General features: G+C 35.0%; 1 protein-coding gene across 2 annotated transcripts; it reads right to left on the bottom strand.

Moving 5' to 3' along the window:
* Positions 1–9794: 9794 nt before the first annotated feature.
* Positions 9795–12700, bottom strand: LOC127100797 (peptidyl-prolyl cis-trans isomerase CYP40). 2 transcript variants are annotated; one of them, XM_051038072.1, is made up of 9 exons: positions 12391–12700; positions 11397–11897; positions 11043–11130; positions 10908–10960; positions 10680–10784; positions 10468–10543; positions 10348–10385; positions 10205–10265; positions 9795–10108 (listed from the first exon to the last, which is right to left on the bottom strand). In XM_051038072.1, exons 1-9 carry the CDS (start codon positions 12562–12564, stop codon positions 10098–10100), a joined length of 1107 nt encoding a protein of 368 aa, XP_050894029.1. In that variant the 5' UTR covers positions 12565–12700; the 3' UTR covers positions 9795–10097. The 2 variants fall into 2 exon arrangements, 1 of the variants encoding a protein (XP_050894029.1); XR_007794477.1 differs by lacking the exon at positions 9795–10108 and having other exon boundaries at positions 10230–10265; positions 10718–10784.
* Positions 12701–13541: the final 841 nt, after the last annotated feature.

The raw sequence follows: 13541 nt of genomic DNA, 5'->3' as shown, positions 1-13541 counted from the left end.
GATTTGGTTTGAGTTATAGAGGGGATTTATATAGAGGTATGTGAAAGGAAATTAAAGCGTTAGGTATCAAACATATATATTTGGTGGTGTGGAATTAACCAATTAACTTTTAATTAGTGTTGATTTAAGTGGAGTTAGAATTTGTAAACCAAGTTGAATTTTAACGAGAAGGAGACAAACAAAATAATTTGGAATCCAAGTAAAAAAATTTAGTTTAAAATATTGTCATCATCAAAATCAAATAGGTTCTTGGAGACATCATACTTGCCAGCGTAAAAATCCATATCATATACATACTTGCCAGCGTAAAAATCCATATCATATATATATCTACCGATTTATTTATTTATTTAAATAATTTATTTATTCATGTGATTATTTAGTTTTAGTTTGTTTCATACACAAGTTAATCCAATACTATTATTATTATTATGTAGAGAATGGGTTGGTACTTGGTAGCAACACAAATAGATTAGTGGGAATTATTAAGATGAAAAGGTGAAATGGGGTAGTGTAGCTATTATGAGGGTTGAATTATGTGAGGTCAAAGCAAGTGTTTGCTACTATTATTGGCTTTATTGCATGTTTAACTGAATCAAATATGGGGAGGAAATTTCATATGCAAACTTTCTGTAAAAAATCCATGACTGAATGAAAAATGAAATACACGCATTTGAGTGATGTAACGATGATGGCTTGATAACGTATTCTTTGTTTATCGACTGAAGAAAAAAGGGAAAAGGCCAAAGCTTAAGAAATAAAAATTTAAAATTTAAAAAGTGTTACTAGTATATCCAAACAAAACAGAAGCTATAATAGGAGAAGGCATTGAGGCACATCCAACATATAATAATCGAACGTTCCAATTATAACTCAACAAATTAGGAACACAAAATAATTGAATCAATAAGCTATATTGATGTAGAGGGAAATTTTCAAGGGTTTGGCATTGAGAATTTCTTGCCTGGTCCAATCCAGATGAGGAGAGGATTGATTTTTATCGGGGAAATGGGGGAAATTTTTTAAGGCAAAATATCTTTTTTTTTCTTTAACTTTATCTCATGGTACACTTTAGTCCCTCAATTTTAAAAAAATCAAATTGATCATTTAATTGTTCAAACAATGTTACATAAGTCTTTTTTGTCCATTCGACTCAAACGACATTTGTTTATATATGTGGGGCAGCTGACGTGGATTTGATATTTCATATTCTTCGCCCTGTTCCTCCATCTCTTGTTAGGTTTTGACTCATATCGATTTGGGGTTCCTCATTTTGTAGAGGTCTGAAATTGGTCGTGGAAACTGAAGAACCATCAACAATGAATTCTGGACGATGTTCAAACCAATCTAATCAGAAGAGTTCTTGAAGTTTTAATTCCAATGTATACACATGCTCGAATCTTTGATGGAAACACATATGTCGTTGTGGAGACATGGTTGTTCTTCGCAGGGCCTCAACTGTTACGAACATTGGGAAATAATTTTGGAGATGTCGACATTTTAAGGTAAGAATGAATTTGAAAAATCTCTTCTTCGTCGTGTGTTTTGATATAGACCATTTGTCAATTACACGGGGTTCTACGTAAGCTGGTTGTGGACTTTTTATTGGTTCTATGAGGATGTGGTAGATGAGAAAGACCAATTTATGAAGACCAATATTAGGTTGGAGAAGCTAGCAAGCAAACTTGATGCAGCAAAAATGGAGGTAGATGGACTGAAGCTACAATTGAGGGAACTACAAATTCAAATAAAGAAGATGGTAAAATGGGGGAAATTTTGGAAGACTATGTTTTGTATTGTTTTATGTGTGTTGGTATTTAGGATGTTGTAATAAGTGTATGAGATTGAAGTAGTTTGAGTATGTTTTTATCAGTTTGAATTGCATAATGTTTGTATCAAATAATGTTTCAACGTTGTATCAGTTAATGTGAGAACATCATCTATTAATGTTATCAATTGACATCAGTTAATGTGTGTATGGTTTACATCACTTTATCAAACGTGTATCAGTTAATTATGTTGCAATAATGTGTGTTGGTTTATCAATTATTGTGTGTCTATCAATTGTGTATCAGTTGAGACATAAGTTGATATATACCAAAATAGATAAAACAGATAAAATAAGGCACAGTTGATATATATCAAAACACATTAGTAATATGTGGCGTATACCACCAATATTCTACATTACATGGTAGGTACAAAACACATTGCATAGGTTCAAAACATATTTCATAGGTACAAAACACAATTGACTTATCCAAAACACACTGGATAAAGATACATGTTCAAACTTAAACTAACTTATAACTTAAACTGAGTTCAACAGATAACATGACAGACAAGCAAAATTTTCTTCTTTGGTGTGCTTTTGTTTGTTGGTATAGTCCTTCTTGTTGTTGGCCCAACTGCAATCTTGGTTGCACCTATTTTAGTTGTAGGTCCTGGTGGTACAAATGATGTTTATGGCCTTCTGGCTGATAGCTTATTTTCCCTTCAATTAGTTGATTGTTGAGATGTATCACCTTCTGTTTGAGATCCCCTCTTAACCGGTAGCTCTTTTTCCCTTACATGAGTTGATTGTTGGGATGTTTGAGTAGTTGGTTGTTGAGTAGCTAGTTGTTGAGTAGCTGAATGAGTAGCTGGTTGAGTAGCTGGTTGAGCAGCTGGTTGAGTAGTTGGTTGAGCAGTCGGTTGGGTAGCTGGTTAAATGGATGCTTGTTGACTAGCTGGTGTCACCTTACAAGTAAGTTTGTTGTGACCTAGTTTCTTGCATCTACTAAACTTGACAATGAAACTGATTCTTCTCATTTTGTGATCATATCCATCAATCTCTCCTTGCTCTATATTCCTCCTCATTTTTGGTCTTCCAGACATTTTCTTATACTTAGGTGGTTGCACATCAGGATACTCGGTTCTAACCCACGGATTTGAGTCATTTACATGATAAATCACATGTTTGTAGAGTTCCATGTATCTTGGTTTCCTATAATACTCAAGGATATAATCATCAACCTTATGGTTTATACTCTTCATAGTTGAAAATGCATGAACACAAGGTAGGCTTGTGAGTTCTCATCTTCTGCATGAACATAGATGTTCCTTCAAATTGATTGGAGACTTATCTGTTGGATTTTCTAGATGCCTCACTTCAAAGATGTGTTCATCTAACATCCTAAAATAGAAAATTTTAGGTCAACACATGCACAATCAACATGATAAAACTTATATGACATACACAGTTTTTGAGGTGTATATTATCTGACAAGCCACAAGTTTGTGTATGTTCTTTTTTAGAGATGAAAGATACATTCCATGTGGACGATACATTCCATATCAGCTACACGTGTGCGTCAGTTGTACACTTCAATTGACTTTGACTAACAGGGCAAACATAAGGATGAACATTTGCATTATTTGATTCACACAAAAAAATTAATTAATTTTATTTTTTATATAATATTTTATCAAAAATTCCATCCTATTTATTGTTTATAATTTGATTATAAACACACACACACACACGCACGCACGCACGCACGCACGCACGCACGCACGCACGCACGCACACACACACACACACACACACACACACACACACAATCTCGGTTTATTATAGTCTCTCTCTCTCTCTCTCTCTCTCTCTCTCTCTCTCTCTCTTAGAGAGAGAGAGAGAGAGAGAGAAGCGATATCCGAGAAATCAACAAAGATGATATTTAAAATCTTTTTGTTTGATCATCATTGTATAGCTATTATAAGTAAGAGTAGCTAACTTCTTTTTTATTGGGATTATATGTAGTCATCTGATTATTCATGTATCGATTTTTATCATGAAATTTTATGTAATTCTAATCAGACTTTAGTCTTGATGAACATCTTCATTATTAATGACTATTTTAATGTAGCAAACTAGAACATGAAATCATGGTTTTAAAATGATATTGAAAAATACTTTTCATTATTATATCAAAGATTTTGATTTGCTTGATGCTAAACTCTAGAAATAGATTTAGATTTAACATCCACATATACTATCGAATTTAATGTTATTAGATTAGTTAATAGACACCGAGACAGTTTATTAGACAATAAGATTGATTTGACATTGTTGATTTAGAGATAAACAACAAACGTAGAGCGAAGGGTGTTAAAATTAATTGCTAATTAGAAATATATATTAATGAATATATGATGATGAAATCTAACCATAACAAGTTTTCCCATTTTTCAAAACTCCAATCTCATTTACTAATATTTCAATATTAAATTCTTACAACAAACAAACTTTTATAACCCTTTCTTAAAACCATAAGAACTATTGAACGACTTTGAAATCACATCACTCCCTATAGAGACGATGATCTTAAAAAAATCAACATGCAAAATCAACATGCAAAATATTTTAACCATGAGTTTTATCAACATCGCTAATCTCTATAAGTCTACTAGAGGAAACCTCATGGCTAATGGAACCACTTTCAGTATTTCAGGGTCCATCATTCCGGTCTATGAATAAGCATCGTTTATATCATCCTCACTAGACAAGTTCACATAGGAAATGTTTGAATTTCATATGTTGATCATGACTAGAAAGAAATGGAAACAGTTGAAAACATAGAGAAAAAAGATGTTATCTAGAGATAATTGCAGATGACTGCATATTTCAAGTCAAAGGAACAAAGAGGGAATCTAAAAAAAACTAGAAAGTTGCATATAAGAGAGTAAGGTCAAAATAAATAAATGAAAAAACATCGACAAAGTAAAGATTACAAGAAGAAATGGAAGCATGAAGCTTTATTGTAAAAGGAGCGAAAAAGCGACTTATGACACTCAATCTCTTTCTTACACGTAACTAGGAATTGCATATCTACACCCGAGAATATGGGTGGTAAAACGGGACGAGCATGTCCCCTTTTCACCCCTAGAAGAATCGTAGAAGGCGAGACCAACGACTCAATATTAGACTAGATGCTGTAACAATACTTGAGTGCACTTGAGTGCTATAGATGCGTCGCCATTCCTCTATCTTAAAAGCCTTGAGCCGCATGGAGAAGTTAAGTCATAAAACATCTTAGTTACAAGACAAATATGTTAGAAAATTGGGTATGATAATCCTGGATAACTTCGAAGAATCGTGTTCGTACACTTTCCGAACAAAGTATTTCGACCCTATTCTTGCCTGGGTTCACGAAATCTTTGTGGGGATAATTCTTGAAGAACAATTTGTTTCTGGCAAAGAGAGATGTTCAGGAATGTAGAGAGAAAGTTTGATTTCGTTATCCCTATTCAAACTGAGGCCAAATGACTCCTTATATAGGAGATGAATAACAGAAACCGAAAAGACGCAACTGTTCAGAAACGGTTACGTCGGTTGGGAAAGGATTCGAAATTCAAAAGAAAATTTCGAACGTTGGAACCCCGTTTCAATTATTCGCATTCAATTATACGTTGACTCGACGAGCGTGCACTCCGCACTACCCCTAACTCGTTTCCAAGCTTTAACGCATAATTGCATCGGCCTATAGTAAATCACATTACTACTAAAATACATTGATGATACTAAAATCACCAACAAATCCCCCCCATTTTAGTGTAATCCTTGATTTACTCAGTATACACAATTATATATACAAGGGTATAACACACAGGTATAACGATCAAACAAATGCATAAATGAAAATGTCTTGCGATTGAATTTTCATCTTAGTACAAATACACATTCCAAATACTCGAAAATCGGGGTGTCATAGCGATTGAACCCGTCAATCCATTTGAGTGTCTGAAGATATAATACACATATGTTTCTTACAATACTCTACTATTCATACTTGACACTTTACAAGCCATGTGTCCTTATCCATTAATAAGCATATATGAAGCCAAGTCCAAGCTTCTTGAAGCGGCAAAACTTCATGCTCACATAGGTGATTCTTTTAATCTTGCACCTGCATTTGCAATTTTCCAAAAGAACCATTAAGAAGATATAATTCAACCTAGCCATCACTTGCAGGTCTGAGCACATACCTTGGGAAGATAAACACAATTGCTCCAATCTCTAACTATGATCTTTCCATATTGAATTATGCTTCTAATGTTGTATTAGAAGGGAATTGGGTATACCATAGCTAATAGATTTAAATGGACTTTAATCCCATCCCAATTACCGACTTCTTCACTAAGTCTCTAGCTAACCCCTTCGTCAAGTGGTCCGCTAAGTTTTGTTGCGACCGAACAAACTCAATAGATATCACCCCATTCATGATTAATTCCCTAATCATACTATGTCTAACACCCAAATGTCTAGACTTTCCATTGTATATTTGACTATAAGCTTTAGCCAATGTGGCAGTACTATCACAACGGATAGAAATTGGTGATATCGGTTTAGGCCATATCGGAATCTCATATACCAAATTCCTTAGCCATTCCGCTTCTTTACCAGCAGCAGCTAATGCTACAAACTCAGATTCCATTGTGGAACCAGTTATACATGTTTGCTTCTTGGAAGCCCATGAGATGGCACCTCCCCCAAGCAAGAACACCCATCCACTTGTAGAGGATGAATCTTCAGCATTATTTATCCAACTAGCATCCGAATAACCCTCTAACACCGAAGGAAATCCCATATATGACAATCCATAATTTATTGTACCCTTCAAGTACTTGAATACCCTAGTTATCGCATGCCAATGATGTCTACTAGGATTACTAGTAAATCTGCTCAACTTTCCAACCGCATAAGCAATATCTGGTCTAGTGCTAATCATAGCATACATCAAAGAGCCTATAGCTTTTGAATATTCGAGTTGATCCACAGGTTTACCTGTATTTGGCATAAGCTTTTCTCCCGGATCCATGGGAGTACTTACTGGAGAACAACTTTCATAATTGAACTTCTTGAGTATTTTCTCAATGTAATGAGATTGCGTAATTACAATCCCCTTATTCTCCCGTTTAATCTTAATACCAAGAATAACGTCCGCTTCTCCCATATCCTTCATGGAGAACCTTGATGACAAGAAATTCTTCGTTTTATCAACTTGATTTTGGTCGGTGCCAAAGATCAACATGTCATCAACATATAAACAGATGAAAACTCCTTTACCGGAACTATCAAATTTGCTATATACACATTTGTCAGCTTGGTTTAGAATGAAACCATTAGATAAGACAACCTCATCAAACTTTTGATGCCACTGCTTCGGAGCTTGTTTCAGCCCATACAATGACTTAATTAGCTTACACACTTTATGCTCATTACCAGGCATTACAAATCCTTCAGGTTGCTTCATATACACTTCTTCCTCCAAATCACCATTCAGAAATGCTGTTTTGACATCCATTTGATGAATCACTAGATTATGAATAGCCGCCAAGGCAATCAACAATCTAATAGTAGTGATACGGGCAACAGAAGCATAGGTATCGAAATAATCAATCCCTTCCTTTTGTCTGAAGCCTTGGATAACTAATCTAGCTTTAAACTTGTCAATTGTACCATCGACTTTCATCTTCCTTTTGAAGATCCATTTGCAACCCAATGGTTTGCAACCTGGTGGTAAATCAGATAATACCCAAGTATTATTTTCCATGATAGAACCAATCTCTTCGTCAATTGCTTCTTTCCAAAAAGCAGAATCTCGAGATTTCACAGCTTCATCATACGTTCTTGGATCCTCCTCTATATTATAGCAATAATAGTATTGAGTGTCAATCTGATCCTTTGATCCCTCAACTAAATATAGTTGAAAATCAGATCCATAAGATCTAGATTTTCTAGCTCTTTTGCTCCTACGGGGTTCAAGTGTCTCACTTGGCACATCATTTGAATGATCATCCTTTAGAGATTCATCTGAATTAGGTATAGAGTCCTTTGGTCTAGGTATAGAAGAGAAACAATTCTCATCAAATATGGCATCTCTCGATTCTATAATCGTGTTAATAGAAATCGAGTCATTAGGTTCTATAACATAAAACCTATAGGCCTTGGAGTGCTCAGCATATCCAACAAAGATGCAAGCTACACCCTTTTCACCCAAAGTTTTCCTTTTTGGGTCCGGGAGTCTAACCACGGCCCTACAACCCCAAACACGTAGAAATGTTAAGTTGGGTCGTTTCTTATACCAAAGTTCATATGGGGTAGTCTTGTTCCTTTTATTAGGAACCCTATTTAACAAATAGCAAGCCGTTAACATAGCTTCTCCCCAAAACCCTTCACTCAAACCAGAGTAAGATAACATGGCATTCACCATTTCCTTAAGCACTCTATTTTTCCTTTCAGCCACACCATTTTGTTGAGGTGTATATGGTGTCGTAGTCTCATGAATGATTCCTACGGATTGGAAAAATACAGGATCATAATATTCACCACCTCTATCTGTACGTAATGTTTTAATCAACACATTCTGTTGCACTTCAACTTCAGTTTTATAAATTTTGAATTTATCTAAGGATTCGTCCTTAGCGTGCAGCAAATAAAGATAGCAGAATCTAGATGCATCATCTATGAAAGTGACAAAATATTTTTTATGTCCTAATGATGGAGTAGCATGCAAATCACATAAATCACTATGTATCAACCCAGGCAAGAATAGGGTCGAAATACTTTGTTCGTTTGTTAGAAAATTGGGTATGATAATCCTGGATAACTTCGAAGAATCGTGTTCGTACACTTTCCGAACAAAGTATTTCGACCCTATTCTTGCCTGGGTTCACGAAATCTTTGTGGGGATAATTCTTGAAGAACAATTTGTTTCTGGCAAAGAGAGATGTTCAGGAATGTAGAGAGAAAGTTTGATTTCGTTATCCCTATTCAAACTGAGGCCAAATGACTCCTTATATAGGAGATGAATAACAGAAACCGAAAAGACGCAACTGTTCAGAAACGGTTACGTCGGTTGGGAAAGGATTCGAAATTCAAAAGAAAATTTCGAACGTTGGAACCCCGTTTCAATTATTCGCATTCAATTATACGTTGACTCAACGAGCGTGCACTCCGCACTACCCCTAACTCGTTTCCAAGCTTTAACGTATAATTGCATCGGCCTATAGTAAATCACATTACTACTAAAATACATTGATGATACTAAAATCACCAACAAAATATTTAATGCACGTGTTCTGAGGTCACTTACTTCCTCTCAACACGTCTCTGGCCGCGTTCCCAAGATGAGGACATGCTCGGGTATTTTGAGACGTCGAAGAAATTGGTTTCTAGGTCGATCTCAAGGCTCCCTTCACAATTTTAGCTACATTTAGGGACAATTGTTCTAGACTAGCCAAACGGACCATTAAAACTAACCCAACATCAAAAGTCCAATCCAAAATATTTTCGCAAGAGGACGATGAATAGGTAGACCCTTGTCAAAAGACGACACACCAAATCCAGGTTACTTGCTAATTGTTCCGCACATTACATGTGGTGCCGTCCTGAGAACAATTTTAACCATTAACCATATATATGTGCATCCATGCACGCTAGCAAGTAATTTTCCCTCACTCTTACAAGTTATACATTTATGACCTCGCTAATTTGAATCTTAGAGCGCCAACTTTGTAGATACACCCCACTAAGTCGTACCAAAGACTCGTACCCACACCGAAGAGCTTCATACTTACATTATCAATCTTTTGTTCCACGTCGAAATCGGAATAACAAGTAAAAAAAACTACTTAAATAGTTGCAGAGGATGGTGAAATACAAAAACAAGACAAATTGAAAAAAAAATGACCCATTTGCTACAATTGGTTATTAACAACCAGATTAAGACTTAAGAGATTATTCAGTCCAAACATTAAAACTTAAAAACGACAATAAATGATTATTGTAGGGTTTCTAACCATACACAACATTACACCCTGAGTGTAAATTCTCAATAATAAATATCAAAATTACAAAGTTTAATGTCTGTGGTCTATCAACAAAATTGCATTTCAATGACTAGAATCACCACCTAATAAAATGATCACAGTAAAAGAAAAAAGTTGACAAAATTGTTGGTTTAAAGTTTCATTTATTCACCTATTTAATCTCAGCCTCATTCTCTCAATACTTTTATCTTTTTGTATATATTTGTATGCTGCAATGATATCATTGTTCAACACAAACCTGAAAAGAACAAACAAGAAGGCTACATATCATCGAAAGATTCATGCAAATGTTGTTTCATGGTAATTTGCGTGTGCGAGCGCATATATTACTAACCTTTGTGTTTTTGGAACATCTTACTATATGCTTTTTTCTCTAGATCAGTCCTATCCAAAATCTGCAACAGACATAACCAGTTAGATAGATTCCAGACAAGTATATATATCTCGCTTCAATGCTTGTTTCAAAGACGCACTCACCTTCTTCCTCACAGCAGCGAGTTCCTTTTTTATTCCAGCTGAATAGCAAGACATCAAGTAAATTACAGAAACTGACAAAACAAAAGCCTGATACAAAATTGAATGTTCATAATTACTAACCATCATTTGGTTCCAAGGTCAGTGCCTTTTTAAAGCTTTCAACTGCAGCATCAATGTCGTGGAGTACCATGTATGCCTGGTGAAATGGATGTAACATGATTATATCAGAAAAAAACAGGACACATTAAATACCTGCAACTAGAAGCCTGACATAGTAAATGGTGACAAGCTCCTAGATGATGTTACAAAAGCTCTTCAATTGCCATACCAACCTGTCCTTGGCGGAATAAAGCTTTGGCATTATTATTACCTTCACGCATCGCAAATTCTGTGTCCAACAACGCTCCTTTAATATCGCCTAATTTCAATTTACAAGCCTGTAAAAAAAACAGTAGAGTAAGAAACATTAACTATGAAGCACAGACACAAACATAGAACATTAATAAGGTGCACTTTAAAATTATATGTAAAAGTGTACAATGTGGTAAATTCCAACTTACAGAGTTGTTTGTAAATATCTGAGATTTTGTTTTTCTCAAAAATGAACTTTTCTCTGCAAAGCCATAGATGAAAATGCTTATCATGCACATTGCACAGTAAAGTGAAATATTACACAGTAACAAAATGACGCATACCTTCGTCAATCCCTTCCTTCTCCCAACAAATATCCAGGTAACGTAAAGCCTTTCGATACTTTCTTAGAGCCATTTTGTAGTCTTGTTTCTGTCGGGGTAAAATTAAATTAGAAACATTTCATTCTTATGTTACAAACGGGGCCGTATTTAAGGGCGTGCAAGATGGGCTATCACACGGGGCTTAAAATTTGTCATGGTTAAACTGTAGCTAAAAGCAATCTCATGAAATATTTGTTACGCTTAAACCGTGATCAAATAGGGTCCTACTTATTTTTTCACAATTGAATCGTAACTAACTAACACAGAGTCTCAAAAAACTTACAAAACCCTGGTTAGAAGATAATACCAATATACCTTGTAATACTCATTACCAAAAGCTTTGATTGCGTTAACAGATTTCAACCACCATTCAAGTTCACTAGGAGTCTCGGCAAGGTCTGCTGGCCAATCGGGATAAGTATCGCCGTCTTTAAAAAAGTTAGTTATACCATCATCATCTCCTTCAGGAATTTCTCCACAATCCACAATTCTAACATCAGGAACAGGACGGTCCTCGTCTCCGGTCGTAACGTGCTCAATCGAACGGACTACGCCCATTCCTTTAACTATTTTCCCAAATACAACATGCTTACCGTCTAGATGAGGCGTTCGGGTAGTAGAGATAAAAAACTGAGAGCCATTTGTATCAGGACCGGTGTTTGCCATCGATAACATCCCTTTCCTTTCATGCTTCATTTCAAAATTTTCATCTTCAAACTTGAGTCCATATATAGATTCTCCTCCCGTCCCGTCTCCGGCAGATATATCACCTCCTTCGATCATAGAGCCTTTAAGAATCCGATGAAAGCAAGTTCCCTAAAAATAATAAATATAAACTGAATCAATACTTTAGTAATCTTTGTTATACGCACTTCAATTCTACTATAACATAATGAAAAACAAGGCTCCAAGGTTTTGCAAAAACAGTCAACAACCGTGAATACAGCCGTGACAAAACGGTATTGATATTAATGCAGTTATTCATTGTTTTTATGTTAAAGAACAAATGATAGTTGATTCACAACCCTGTACGGACCGAAATCACGAAAACCTTAATCAACCGCGCCCCAATAAAAGTGAATGAAATGACTAAAAGGCATCTATCTATCTACAATCAAACTTTTTTACGGATTACTGTAAAGTTGAGATCTTTAGGGACAGACAGAAACATAAAACAAATGTTCCAAAAACAAATATTGAATTTTGAGTGAGCAAAAACAGTAACAGAACACATAACAGAACAAACAAGGTCTTAAAAAACAGTGATTGATAGGTGGAAAAGTGGAACTGATGGGTAAAAAGAAAGTACCTTAAAATGGAGAGGCAGCCTAGTATTGGGACCAATACCTTTTTCACCAGTGCATAGAGCTCTGAAATTCTCAGCAGTTTTGGGTACAATATCGTTGTAAAGCTCTACCAATATTCTTCCCTCAAGTTCTTCTCCTATGCTAATGTCTAAGAAGCACCTGGTTCTTCTCCCCATTCCTGTTTCAACAATGATTCAGAAAGTACTTAGTTACTGTCTTATTTGTTTTTTCTTGTAGTGGAGTATAGAAGAAGACCTTCTAGAGGCTTCCATGAAGCATCTTTTTAGCATTCAAATAGTAACGACAAACAATCATACAAACCGAGTGGGTGAGAAGATAATAATAATAATAATAATAATAATAATAATAATAATAATAATAATAATAATAATAATAATAATAATAATAATAATAATAATAATAATAATGGAAAAACGGCTTCCGTTCCTCCAGCATTTTTGTTTTGCCTAGGGGTGTTCAAAACCAAACTAACCCAATAGAAAACCGCAAACCAAACCAAACCAAACCAAAACCGTAAAAAACCGCATTTGGTTCGGATCTGTTTGGGCCATTCTCTAACAAAACCGCACGGTTTGGTTTGGTTTGCGGTTTGTATTTTTCAAACCGAACTAAACCAAACCAAACCGCATTATGTTACAACTCAAATTTCAATTATCCCACATCCAATCCAAAACTCAAACTTAGTATGCCTTAACCTTACAATTAAAAACGATTTTCTCTTCCTCACACTTAGGATTTCAATTTCAACCTTCTTAAATCTCTCCCAGTAGTATCACACATTCTTCTCATCTTCTTTACCATGTACGTTTCGCTTTTTCTACTCTAATATTTCATCTCTTATGTTCTTTCTTTTTTATCTTTTATGTTACTATTTTCTCTTCCAATTACGTTTTTATCGCACATTTCTTCTCAATCCCGTATCTCATATGTTCTTTTTTTCATCTTCTCTAATCTCTCTTCTCATATGTTTTTTTATGTTTTATTATAATTTCTTTGATATTATTTTATTCTACTATTATATATATGCTTTTTATTCCATTTTTGTCTAATCTAATTTTGTCCATATTGAATGCAGAGTTTTTGTCTAAATATGATAAGTTTTTATGTTATTTAGTAATGTATGAATGACTAA

Source organism: Lathyrus oleraceus, chromosome 7 (assembly GCF_024323335.1).
Source record: "Lathyrus oleraceus cultivar Zhongwan6 chromosome 7, CAAS_Psat_ZW6_1.0, whole genome shotgun sequence".
In the NCBI taxonomy this organism is placed as follows: Eukaryota; Viridiplantae; Streptophyta; class Magnoliopsida; order Fabales; family Fabaceae; genus Lathyrus; species Lathyrus oleraceus.
This window is presented reverse-complemented; position numbering and strand designations above follow the sequence as displayed.